General features: G+C 51.7%; 4 protein-coding genes across 4 annotated transcripts; 3 read left to right on the top strand and 1 right to left on the bottom strand.

Moving 5' to 3' along the window:
• Positions 1 to 528: 528 nt before the first annotated feature.
• Positions 529 to 2,777, bottom strand: PMZ80_000750 (uncharacterized protein; the record flags this gene model as incomplete). The annotated part of the gene is made up of 2 exons (XM_064869200.1): positions 529 to 720; positions 747 to 2,777. The coding sequence occupies 2 exons, from the start codon at positions 2,775 to 2,777 to the stop codon at positions 529 to 531; spliced, it is 2,223 nt and encodes a 740-aa protein (XP_064734697.1).
• A 4,252-nt stretch (positions 2,778 to 7,029) lies between these two features.
• On the top strand, positions 7,030 to 9,214 carry SRC1 (inner nuclear membrane protein enriched at telomere/subtelomere region; the record flags this gene model as incomplete). Its single annotated transcript, XM_064869201.1, has 2 exons — positions 7,030 to 8,549; positions 8,614 to 9,214. The coding sequence occupies 2 exons, from the start codon at positions 7,030 to 7,032 to the stop codon at positions 9,212 to 9,214; spliced, it is 2,121 nt and encodes a 706-aa protein (XP_064734698.1).
• A 455-nt stretch (positions 9,215 to 9,669) lies between these two features.
• PMZ80_000752 (uncharacterized protein) lies at positions 9,670 to 10,335 on the top strand (the record flags this gene model as incomplete). Its single annotated transcript, XM_064869202.1, has 1 exon — positions 9,670 to 10,335. The coding sequence occupies one exon, from the start codon at positions 9,670 to 9,672 to the stop codon at positions 10,333 to 10,335; it is 666 nt and encodes a 221-aa protein (XP_064734699.1).
• Positions 10,336 to 11,109: 774 nt separating this feature from the next.
• On the top strand, positions 11,110 to 12,065 carry PMZ80_000753 (uncharacterized protein; the record flags this gene model as incomplete). Its single annotated transcript, XM_064869203.1, has 2 exons — positions 11,110 to 11,303; positions 11,354 to 12,065. The coding sequence occupies 2 exons, from the start codon at positions 11,110 to 11,112 to the stop codon at positions 12,063 to 12,065; spliced, it is 906 nt and encodes a 301-aa protein (XP_064734700.1).
• Positions 12,066 to 12,960: the final 895 nt, after the last annotated feature.

Below are 12,960 nucleotides of genomic sequence, written 5' to 3' on the forward strand. Positions count from 1 at the left end.
CCACAGCAGACAAAGTATCATGCCCCAAGTAACAATGCAGCCCCACACAAGGTCGCTCCGGCAATGGTGGCGGCAGTGCCAAGGCTAGATCTTCTCCTTCGCCTTCGATGCTCACGTTGCATTTCATGGAAGATCTTCCTGCCTTCACCGACAGTCATTTCGGGCTGCTGGTCCTGGGTCGACACTCCAGGTTGCTATCAGCTCTTGGTCAGTACTGTCGCTTCATTAGCTGAACTTCATGGGTCCGACAGGTGCGAACTTACACGTCTGGTACTCCCACGTCTAGGTATCTTATCATAATACGCTGATCTCGGCTCTGCATTCGATGCAGCAGAACTACACACTGAGGACGCTCGACTCACGGAGCGGCCCCTACCATAACGTCGATCATCAGCCCTATCATCAGCTGTGCGGTCCCGATAGTTCTCATATGACCAGTGGTAGCCATTGCGATCGCAGGATGCTGAAGCACTTCGGTAGCTCCATTGGCTGTGACTCCGGCTCCTACCTCGCCGGTGCGAGTAGTGGCTAGCGCTTGAGCGCATCGACGCACAGCTCCGAGAGCGTCCTCGGCTCTTCTCTCACCAGCGCGTTGTTGCGCAGCTCCGAGAGCGGCTTGGGCTTCTCCTGCGCGAGGGCATCGATGCACAACTGCGAGAGCGGCCTCGACTCTTCCCTCGCGCTCGACTCATCTCGCGCATTTGCTTCTTCACATGCTTCCTGGCTGGCTTCGGCAAGTTGCGGACCCAGTCATCGTCCTTTCTGGATCTGAAAATGTCCTTGATGTAGTCAGCTGCGCGGGACAGACCACCATATCGCTCGTCCTCGGTCTCACTGTCATCCACGAACTCTGATTCATATGTGTCGGTTCTCCAACCATTCTCGTCCTCAACGTATGATCGCACTGAGATGAGGCTTTTGCGTCGACGACCTGGCACTGGACGTGGTGGGAGCGGAGGACGATCGTCGTCTAGATCCAGGTACTCAGGCCGTGGGCCGAAGGCAGGAACCACACACCAAGGCTCGGTCTTACTTCTTCGAACTTGTATATTGCCTCGGCTCACTCTTACGTTAGCAGCATACAACTCGTCGACGCCGTCGTCGAGCCATTCTGCCTCCTCCGCCGCCTTTGGAGGTATGATGTCTCTGAGAATTCGCAGAACCACAAGGTTGCCCTGTATGTCTACCTTTTCATGCAGTCTCGCCAATGTGGACTGCGTTGTTGGATACCATATATAGAGTTCATCAAATGACAACTTCGCGAGTTCCCTTAATGAGGGCACACCATCGAGCAATGGGCGGTCTTCGAATTTAGGCACATATAGCGAGCCACGTCCAGCAAATGTCCGCCTTGGATACGGCGGAGGAGGACCAGCACCTACGTCCGTATCGTCGCCACACGAGTCAAAATCTGCAAGGGGTGGTACTATGCTGCGGGTTGAGCTTGCCCTTGAAGATGCTCGCTCTGTCGTTTGAGGTCGACCGTCTTCGTATGTCGAACATGTCGAGTCAGGTGAGCTAGGTCGTGCCGGTGAGTATCCCGACCCTGAGGTGGAAACACTATGGCTCCTACCTCGTGATCTATGCTCTTTCTTGAGGGGCAGGTTTTCTATCCAATATCTCGAGGCTGATAAGGCGTTGGCTTCGGCTGCGTTGCGCGCCTTCCATTCGGCTGCCAACTTTGAAGCGTTTCTGCTATCTTGAACATGTGGGTACAAATGCTTCATGTAATAGGCGTCCCATCCGCGATTCCACTGCGCTCGAACTATCTCGGGGTCCGGCGCAGCCTTGCATTGCTGCGTGGGGTCACGCATGAAATACTGCCGGTCGAATTCAGCTGGGAGCAGATTCTCGAATCTAAGCGGATCAGGCTTGTGATTGGTGTGACCGTATCTGTGCTGTGATGCATTACTCATCACTGACCTGTCACTCCCAATGCTGCTGCTGGAGTTGACAGAACTCATGGAACTCTGAGATAGCGACCGTTTCTTCGCTAGGTGCCCTTTGGATTCGTCTAGAAGCTTCCTTGCTCCTGGAGCAGACGATGCCACCGAGGAAGACCGACTTGGACCTTGTAGATGTCCTTGGTCATCGTACGATGCGTAGCTGGAAGCCAGAGAAGCCAGAGAAGCCCTTGAAATGAATCTTTCTGTGCGTTGTCGCTCACTTGCTTTTTTCTTACTCAGTTGATCGGCCCAGCCAGGTTGGTAGTACCTTTGACGAGGCGTAGCACGTCTGCCACGACCTGCTTCACCATCTTGATCCGCATTGGCCTTGATGGCGCCGGCTGTGCGAGAGGTCTGGTTCGTGTATGAGGTTTGTTTGGCCTGGTGTGCTGGCTGTCTCCCGTACCCTTGAGTATGTGACGAGTCTACCGAAGTTGTGGAGGTAGCACGACTACTAGCTCTGGTTGAGCAGCTTTCACCACGGCTTCTACCTCGACTTCGATCTCTTTGCTCACTTCGACTACGACTGGGGCTTTGATGTTCATGCCTACCCCGGCTTGGACTTTGGCTTCGATCCCGACTTCGACTTCGATGGTTGTTGCGATCCTTGGAAGAACGTGACGGGATCTCTCGGATAGAAGGCTCGTCCTTGAACGCTACGTGACTATTTCCGCGCTTGCGAGTTGTGTTCGCGGTGTTCTTCTGGGTTTTGCTTTTGGTTGTGGGTATTTCAAACTTCTTGTTAGACAGAATTGGCTTTATCTTTGGAGGCTGAGCGCTACCAGTGGATGTCGGCTTGACAGGTGCTGCTCGGTGGGTTGTGGCAGCCATGATTGTGCTCGGCTGTATGGTATATATTTGCCTATGCAAATGCTTGGTAGTTTCAGTACTGTCTGCTGAGGACAATAGCTCAAGTTAAACTAGACCGCACGTTGATTGCGCTCTGATGAGACTCGCGGCCCTTGCGTTGAACGCAAGAAACGCCTTGGCATGATGTGGCTTATGAGAATGAGTATGCCATCTGTTTGGTGCGAGACGCCATCAAAGTCGTGGGTATGACGAATCGCAACATGACCGCAGAGTTCATGCGTAAAAGCAGGAGCCCACGCCCGACAATCGCTCGAACGCAGTTCGAGTTCTCATCATCATCCACGAACAATCGGTCAAGGTCTCGAGATGTTTGGTGACTGTTAGCAGTGAGCAAGACATGATTAAACCATACGAAGACGAATGACGACGTACATCGTCCGTTTGCGCACCTTGATTCCTGCATTCTGTGTGACTCGAGTTTTGTATACGAGCAAGGCAGCGCGCTGTGGGAAAGGCCAGTCAGCGCCTCTAGAGTCGCTCGAGGCTTACGAGTATCATGCTGAGTACGAGTACTTTCCAACAGGGGATATCCTGCGGCCAGAGGTCAGCAAACAGATGCTGTATGTCGGGAAGTCTGAAAAACGAGCATGGGGAGATGAAGACGTGACTTGCGTACCTGCCTGAAGTGTCAACGTTTTGTGGACGACTCAGTCGGGCAAGCACTACCCAGGTGCAAACTGAGAGCTGTACCGATGCCATATGTTCGTATTCCTACACGAACCTTCTGTGCTGACGTTTCACCTGCGTTCGCCATTAGCGAAGCTGTCTCTTGCCCCTGATATGCCCTTCCCACTCTGCCTTGTGCTTCCTCCGCTTGCTTTCTATCCCTCTGTAGCATGGACTAGTCAGTGAGTAACGCGTAGGCTGATACCCTAAAGGGTAGTCGGTAACTGCATTCGTCTCCCATATTACGTTGCTTCGGCCTCGGCCGAGATAATTGACCTGCAGCAACATATCAATATCAGGGAGCGTTCTACCTCAAGGAATGTGCTCGTTGGCAAGCAAGATAACCCAGACCAGTATAAACGCTCGTGCTGTCAGATACGCAGCGGCGAGTATGTACCTCTCCTATCTCGCGCCATGAGTTGACCAATGCCACATGTTTTGGATGCTGTCATCGTACCACATTCTTCGGACTGACCAAGCGGAAGCCATCCTTGCTTGTGGGATCCTTTGCATGTTTGACAGCCACTCAGCTAATGAGCCGGACGAATGATATGCATTAGCTCTGCGATGATCCACGTGGTTCGTCTAGAGTCGCATCAGTGGACTCATCCCATGATCATCTGACTGCTCCCATACTGGCAGCCGAACGACACCGCTGGTCGGTGCGAACGCCACAAAACGTACCTGTGGCCTGGCTGAATGGCCTGTGCTATGCTTGGGCAGCAGACGCAAAGCGGTCAAGAGTATTTGAAGAGCTGATTGTCAGCATAGACTGAATGAAATCCTCAGCATGAGAAAGCATGGCTTCTGACAGCCAGGTTCGACTTGTCAAGTCAGCAACACAAACACTTGCCTCGAACTAACAGAAAGCACTCAAATTGTGGGCCATGATCCTTCCCACTGACCATCAACCACTCGAGACGGAAGTACCAGACATGAAATCACAGCCGTCAACGCAGTCTCGTGATGTTCTTCCCAAAGCCAGAAGACGGAAGGAGCAACCGCTAATGGATTCTCGGTCACGAAGACGCGTCGACGTCCACAGCCAGTCATAGGCTTCTTTATTTTAAACAGTAATGGGATCTTATGCCTCGCTACGGCATTCAGAACTGCTCCACACATCGAACAAAGTACTCTGAAATGACGTTCCAAAGGAAGGGCCGAGGTTTGGTGCAGGAGAGCACATTGTTGTGTCCCTACTGAGGGGCAGACAAGGCGTGAGAAGGCAAAATCTTAGACCTTTTCCATCGAACACGAACCACGTTGCGTCCTGTGGATTCCGCCGGTTTCGCTCCCACACGAGTACGTGTGACTATGATGGGAGGTCCCCCCGTTGAGCTAAACAAGCTTTGCGGTTGCGATGCTCTCAGACAGTCGAAGGTGAAGATCGCTGCAGGCCGGCCGAGCTTTAACTTCGTGTTTGCATCGCGCAAGCAGCCTTTTTTTAACAATACTATGGACGAGCTCCAAAGTAGCCGCGGTTATCCCGTCGTCCACTGCGAAGAAAGAAACCTTCTCGCTGCCAGTGGTTGGCTTGGTCGAAACAGATGAGTGTTCGTCCAAAAGGAGCGCGCTATATCATTTCTGGAATGAGACATCGGGACTCAACCGAGGCAGAAGGACGCCTGCGACCGCATGGAGTGATCACGAGCTCTTGCGATCGCGCCTCACATACTAACCAGCTTGTCAAAGTGATGCAATGAACTAATGCCTGGTACTTCATCTTGAAGATGAGGCGACCAAGATCTGGCTTCACTTCGAATCCCTTCCGCTCACGCGAAGCCTCACTGGCTATCGAGCTGCTCCGTTATAGCGCCTGCGAGGATGTGCTAGTCAAATGTTACAACAGATCCTGAACAGCCCATGGTCCTGGGTTCTCAACTTACCACGAACGATTGCACTTCAGCTAATCGTGGTTCAATCGACTTCCAGATGGGGCACCATATGTGGTAAGCCCTTGAGAGACGCCACGAACGGTCGTTTCCCGAGTTTGACGGGTGGCTTGTCGAGCATTCCCCATGCCACAGTGCAGCAGATTAAATACTGAACGTGGACAAGAAAGGACATGAATCACACTTGTGACGAGATACACGACTATCCTAGGCGTAGTCGATCAATAGCCCTATAAGACTATTTTGCTTCACTCTTTGGGCGATAACGCTTCTTCCACTTGCTATCACACCCTCATTAACCTGAAACATGACTTTACGCCCTCACAAGCGCAGACTAGGCTCGGAGATGACAGCTCAATTTGATACCGCGAACAAGAAACTATGTCCATTACGATTGAGCCAGCTGAGGCGGCGTCTTTCAGGTGAGAATAAGGAGTTTTCAGCTTCGCTGCCCCGGGCGAACTGACCTGAAACAACAGATCGGGCAAGACCTAGGTCAACGAGCAACGCTAATCTTGAGAGCTTCCATGGGACCAACAATTCAGCTTCGAAGCGAGCTCTCAGCTCTCAAACGCAATCAATGACCCACAGTCAAGCCGTGGGAATGTCTAATATATCTAATAGAGGTTCCATGTCGGTCCGGCGAACGCACGACCAAGGATACGACCAAACTTCGAGTGTCGATGGTACGCATGGCACCATTACTCCATTGTCGATCGAGTCCTTTGACGCCATCGTCGTCGGCATAGGCGAGCAAATGCGAGACAGCGAGGATTCTAGGCCCAGCTTCCCTGATCCAGCAGTAGGAATATTTAGCTCCCGTCGAGCGAGTATCCTTCGTTGGCAGTTTGAGATGGAGCACAGATCGTTCATCCCAGCAACGTTCAATACGCTTCGCCGACATACCCACCCATGACGATAAGACAGTAGCCGTACGATGGCATATTTGAGTTCCCCAATCGACACTGACGGCGCCTGGTCCAGATCGAGTGGCATTGGCTAGAATGTTCGATGTTTCTTTGGTACAGAAAGATTTTGGCTTAGAGGTTCCAGTCTCCGAATACTTCTTGTTATGTGTTACAGTCACATTCTTCACTATCAGCAGGGTCGATCTCAGCATCTTTCCCACGGTTCATGGACTGTCGTTATGACCTTGAATTACCACTTCGATTTCACCGACGGCTCTTTGAGGATAGGATTGGTTATTTGCTTTCCTTCATGATGTGTACCACGAAGACATATTAAATAGTTAATTTATGTACAACAATCGGATGGCACAATCTCATACGTTCCTCTGCGCATCAGCTACTGCTGACATCTCCTTGTCGTCGTCGAAAGTGCCGCAAAGTACTTGAGTTACGGAGTCGTCCACTGCAGTGACAAGTAGCAGTTCGTCCAACACTGGCAGGCTGCACCAGGCATCCTAGTGAAAGTGGAGCAGGTGCGGCAAGAACGAGCCGCTCGCGGGTCACGTCACCGAATGATTATTTGTTTACTTCGCAATGCCCTTGTTTCCAACCGCCACAGTGTTCTGTATGTCATTGTTCACTTGACTCGGCTGAGCACAGGAACATCGCATAGACTGTGTGGACGTGCTGCACACTGCCAATCTCGAGTTCATTCATGCGACAACATTTGCGACCAAATTGACCACGATGGCCGATCAGGACGAGCTGTATTACCTGCAGCCAGGTTTCGACGTTAACACATTAACCGTACCACGCCTGCGATCAATACTGGTGGCGCATAATGTCAACTATCCTTCATCCGCAAAGAAGAGTGAACTGGTCGAAATACTACAGACAGAACTTATCCCGAAAGCACGAAAGTTATTGCGAGATCGCGACAGGGTGCGAAGAACTAGCCGTGGTATCACAGATGTTCCAAGCAGTCAAGAGTCGACTGTGGATGACGACGAGAGCGATGCTCGAGAACAGATGCCTCCTCCTCCTGCACCTAAGACGCCTAGAGGCAGGAAAAGCAGAACAAACCTCCAGCAAGAAGAGGTAGAGCCGACTCCCAAGACTACACGACGGTCGAAAACACCCAGTAAGAGAAGGTCAACGAAGGCTGCACCAGTGTCTGATGCAGAGACAACCGGGACCGAGCCTGAGAGAGTAGCTCAATCGGTCAAAAGGACGAGAAAGAGCACCCCAGGTCCAATCCCAGTCACGCGAACACCATCTGTTAAAGTACGAGACGCGCCAGACACGCGCCGTTCTCTAGAAGCTGACGAGAGTCCTTTCACTCAAGACAACCCGTTCCAGAGTCCTGACCCAGATACAATACGAGTTTCATCCTCTAAATCCAGAAAATCGATGGGTACGTCGAGTACGAGGAAAAGCACTAGTCGACGACGGACGAGATCACCAACACGGGTGAAGAAAGAAGGGGTCGATGTCCCAGTCGCGCACCTTAGTACGGGCGCTGACGGAGTCGAGACTACGGAAGAATTCACCGAAGATGCGAGTCAAGAGTTGAGCCAGGATATCGTCGCAGATCGACGACTCGCCAAGTCAAGAAACAAGGACATCATCAAGCATCGGAAGAAGCCTGCAAGCACAACTGCAAAGACTGCTCCATGGGCAATATTGATGGCCGCCCTGAGCGCAACTGCTGCCTGGTATAGGCAAGAGAAAGTTGCAGTAGGCTATTGCGGTGTTGGTCAGCCACAGTGGTCGTTGGCAGAGATCGACAACGTTCCATATTGGGTTCACGAGTCGTTACAGCCGCAGTGTGAGCCGTGTCCTCAGAATGCCCTCTGCTACCCAAACATGCAGGTCGAGTGCGAGCATGATTTCGTGCTGAAGCAGCATCCTCTGAGCTTGAATGGCCTTGTTCCACTCCCACCAACATGCGAACCAGACAGCGAGAAAGAAAAGAGGATCAGAGTCGTAGCAGATCGAGCCGTCGAAGAATTACGAAACAAGAGAGCTGCATACGAATGCGGTGACCTTACCCTCACAAGCAGTTCCACCACTGCCACCTCCACACAAGACCAAGCAAGCAGAGCTATCGTCTCACCCACCAAGCTCGAAGTCTCAGAAGAACAACTCAAAGCCACAATCTCCAAGCAGCGACGCAAGAACATGTCACCCGAAGAATTCGATGACCTCTGGGAGAGTGCCCTCGGAGACATCAAGAAGAGAGACGAAATCGAAGTCACCCACGACAAGTAAGTTATTTTTCTTTTGCCTCTCATCTTACTAGCGAATCACTAACTAACAACAGCGATGTAGATCCGGCCGCACCCTCCTCAGCAGCACATCCTTCGCAAACCTCCCCTTCACATGCGCCGTCCGAAGATCAACAGTCCGAACACTGGCAGCAAATCGAGTCCCTATTTTCTTTGTAATTCTGAGCATCGCGTCTGCACTTTATGGACGGCAGAGGTTGCTCGCGTATAGTACTGCGAAGACGCAGACGCCGAGTCTAGTGGCTATGACGCTTGATCGTTTGGCTACACAGGCTGCGTTGAAGGAGGATGGGCGGGTTGGTGAGGCCTTCATTAGTGTTGGGCAGTTGAGGGATGATGTGCTGAGGAACGTGTTTGATCGGGCGGAGAGGGAGAGGGCGTGGGTTAGGGTGAAGAAGATCGTGGAGGCTAATAGTAATGTGAGGGCTGCGACGAGGGAGGGTGGAAAGACGGGCGAGTGGAGTCGAGTTTGGGAGTGGATTGGGCCGGTGAACTTAGTGCCTGGGTTGGAGGGAAGGAGAAGTGGTGGGATGATTGAGAATGGGAGTAGTCCTGCTGGACCTAGTCGTGGGGGCACGCCTAGTGGTGATGAGAGGAAAGGGTTGGAGGTTAGGAAGTGGGATGAGGGGAGGGCGATATATTGAGTTGCGTGTACTATTATTGCGATAAAGGAGTTGACCCCCAGAAGGACGCTAACGTCCCAGATCATAATACTATATGTTCTATCAGACCACTCTTCATGGCCCGTCGGAAATGGTGACCCTCTTGACCTCCTGACCGAAAGACCCGTCTGCTCTATCTGCGCTCGCTATGCTGTCTACAACGGCCGCCGCAGAGCCTTCGGCCGGAGTGCATTGTTTGTCTTGCCATGTCATGCTGCAATGATGTCTCGGTCACGCCTAATGAAGATATCAAACAGCAAGCATTTGTGAGAATGAGGCAGAGATACAGATCCAGCCTCACCTCTTCCACATAGCTCACTCACATCGTCCTTTGCTATCACAATTTTACTGGACCTGCTACACAGCAGTAGCACACAGAAGACATCCAGCAGCCTTGCTCTGCTCCGAACATAAACAACTTCCATTCAAAACATATGATGGCAGGTTCCAATAACCAAGCACATTTGTACCCCCAGACCGATTTCGTAGAGTCCGCAGGGTGCATCCTCTTCGACTTCCGCAGCACAGGCATCGACTCCCGCTCAACAACCCAAACTGGTGCCCAATCCCATGATGAAACAACCACAACCACAGCCCCAACCCCCGACCTCTACCCCACCAAAATCATCCTAATCCACAAACAAACAAAACGCCCACCCTACCACAAATACCTCCTCCCGAAAGGCCGGCGGAACATCGGCGAATCCCGCGCCGCCGCCGCACTGCGAGAGATAGCCGAAGAAACAGGTCTGAAATGTGAACTTCTGCCTGTCACGCTTCGAAGTCGCGCAACGGCGGATGATAATCGGAGGGGCGGGTATACGCTTGATGAGGTGCGGGTGTTTAGGGGGTGTACGGATCCGTTCATGATGACGATGAGGAGGCAGGTTGGGGACGATAGGAGGGAGGTGTGGAAGGTTGTGTGGTGGTTTGTGGGGGTTGTGTGTGAGACGCAGGTTGAAGAGGGAGAGGGATATCTGGATGAGGGGTGTGAGGCTGTGGGTGTGGGCAGGGAGGAAGCGGTGGGAAGGTGTACGCGTGGGAGTGATGGGGAGGTGGTAAGAAGAGCGATTGAGGTTGTTAGGGGAGGTTTGGGGGTTTGAGGATGGGTATGTGATCGGTGTGTGATCGGTGTGTGAGAGAGTGGATTGCTTCCGCCGAACAAGTGGCAGTCTGCAAAGAAATTATGATTTGTGTTTCGGGCTCCGGGCTGCGAGTTCTGTCCCGAGTTGGCGATCTTGGATGTGCGAAGTTACCGGTTCCTGCTCGCCGAACAGGCGTGCCGTTGATTGAACAACCAAGTCTCAGCTGAGTGATGCATAGCATTACTGTTACACAGAGCGTCAGCCTGGGGACGGATGCCGGAGCTTCGAGATATCACAGGCTCAGCACTAGGGAGGCATTCTTAGGCTAGCAACGAAGTGAACATGTGAAGCGCCTTGAGTTGCGGGGTCTGAAGCATCACTTTTGTCATTTCGAGCTTTTGTTGAACAGTCCAGAGGCAGTACCCTGGCGAGAAGCTCGACATTGAAGGTCGGGAGGTTCTGCCATACTATGACGATCGCCGCTGCACCTTGGCACGTGCCTGACCACGGTATCTAAGGTTTCGGTCGCTAGACGGAAGCTATACCTCTTCTAGATGGTTACGATAAGCTACCGCATGTTGTTGCTTTGTTCCTGCTTCATGCACAAGCAACGGGCCGTCACTGCCCCAATGAATCGCACACAATCTCACTGCATTGTCGGTGAGACCTATGACAAGACAGATGTACTCTTGTTTCACACAAGTCCTCGATTCTCAAAATGAGGTTTCCATCATGCATGTTGCTCACCATTTGTAGTTAGAAGGTATTGCAAGCCAGCCTTCACCGCCCAGTATGGCTGAGCGCAGTCCAACACAGGCCTCCCTAGCATCTACTAATACCAAAAGACCCGGGCCGCCCATTCTCAAGAGATCCTCCTATGCAACGCACACCAACAGCAAAAGTCTGCTTGGTTCTCCTCGAAAGGAGAAGAGAACCTTAGAAACAAGCAAGCCGGACGACATGGCTGCTTGTTTCTTGCAGTATTGGTATGCTGGCTCATCGAAGAGAACCTGCGACAGTGACTCACCTGTTACAGTGCCATGTGCGAAAAGCAAATCACAACACCTTGCAACTCGATCCTGTACTGCAGTGAAGCTTGCCGTCGCAAGGATTCCAACAAACCATTATCAGCAGCAAACATCATGTCAACCTCTCCCTCACCTCCTATAACTCCCACCTCTTCTCGACCGATACTTCAATCACGAACACCCACCGGTGCGAGTCCCGATACAGACGTCCCCGTCGTCAGGATACCCGCCGACAATCACTGCTACAAACCCGATCTTGACCCAACCGAATGGAAGCCCAAAGCGACACGAAGTGCACGACCAGCCTCATCCCGATACAATTCTGAGGCTTACCGCTATCTTTCGTCATTCCACCGAGCAATCAACCATGATACCCCAAATGAGATCAAGATAGATGTTCCAAACATGAGTGCTATTGCTGCGACTGCTCCTACAACCCCAAGCTTGGGCAATACTCCTACCACAACCGCAAGCAGCTGGAGTACCAGTACGAGTGCTGGATACACTGGACAAGGCGGACATGACTATGATACTCGACCTTTGGCTCCACGACACAACAGATGGTACTCGACCAGTGCTGTTGGTGCAGGTGGTATTGATCTTGTCACCCCTCATATTCCACCTCCTCCTGCCAGTGCTTATGCCAAGAAGGATGTTGCAGTGGGTATAAATACGCGAAAAGGTGGATTGGGTGCTTTCTTTGGCAGTGAGAAGGAGTAGGAATCTGCTTGCTTCCTCAGGCTGAGTTGAAAGGCGAGGCCGTTGATGCGCAAGGAGATGCAGAATGTTAATCACCGCAAGCCTGAGTAGGTCTAGCACTCGAAACCTTTGATAGGCGATTGTTCCGACCCAAGTTTTTCATTCCGGTCCAACCAGTGCTTGGATTATCTAGTAGGTAGCAGTAGTAGCAACCAGTTTCCATTCAACACCCCAATTCGTTCTTTATTTCTGTATGCACTAGTCTTAACATCACATAGCGAGTCGGGCTCGCGATGCTCGGCAGAAATAACTCGAGAATCGCTGGATTGATGAAAACTTCACCAGCTGACTTAGGTACATACTTGTTCGCTACTGCGTCTTTAAGCATTTTGAGGTCGGCCTAATCGAGAGCATTCTTATCTGAGACAGTAGCTCTTCTACTTACATGGGTGTGTACAGTCACTTGGACCTCACTTTCACTTTAGCTTTAACAGGGTGAAGGTAATTTGATCAACTCATTTTAGCTTGTTTGCTTCAATTGGTTTCTGCCTGGCTCTCAGCTTTGCAGAAAACATTCATATCCTTCGTTCACACAGCAAAGTCACGAGCCTCCAGCTTTCCATTGCACCTTCCGCCATTCAATGCCCTTGTGCAACCCACGTACTACCTTCGATCAATCTGTCCTCAGCGACACCATGCCATTGAGTTTCGTCGAAGACATTCCGAAGGAGCTTCGTCTCATCATTTACGAGAACCTTTTCAGATCAACGCCGATTGTGCTTCACCCTCACCAACATGTACACGGCCGATGCCTATGTCCCCATGAGGCGCAACACCCTGCTATCAACTTGTTCTTGGCTTGCAGGACGATCTATCAGGAGGCCACACCTCTCTTCTTGGAGAATACCAGCATCGA

Source organism: Knufia obscura, assembly GCF_036327395.1.
Source record: "Knufia obscura strain CCFEE 5817 isolate CBS 148926 chromosome Unknown scaffold_1, whole genome shotgun sequence".
Lineage (NCBI taxonomy): Eukaryota > Fungi > Ascomycota > Eurotiomycetes > Chaetothyriales > Trichomeriaceae > Knufia > Knufia obscura.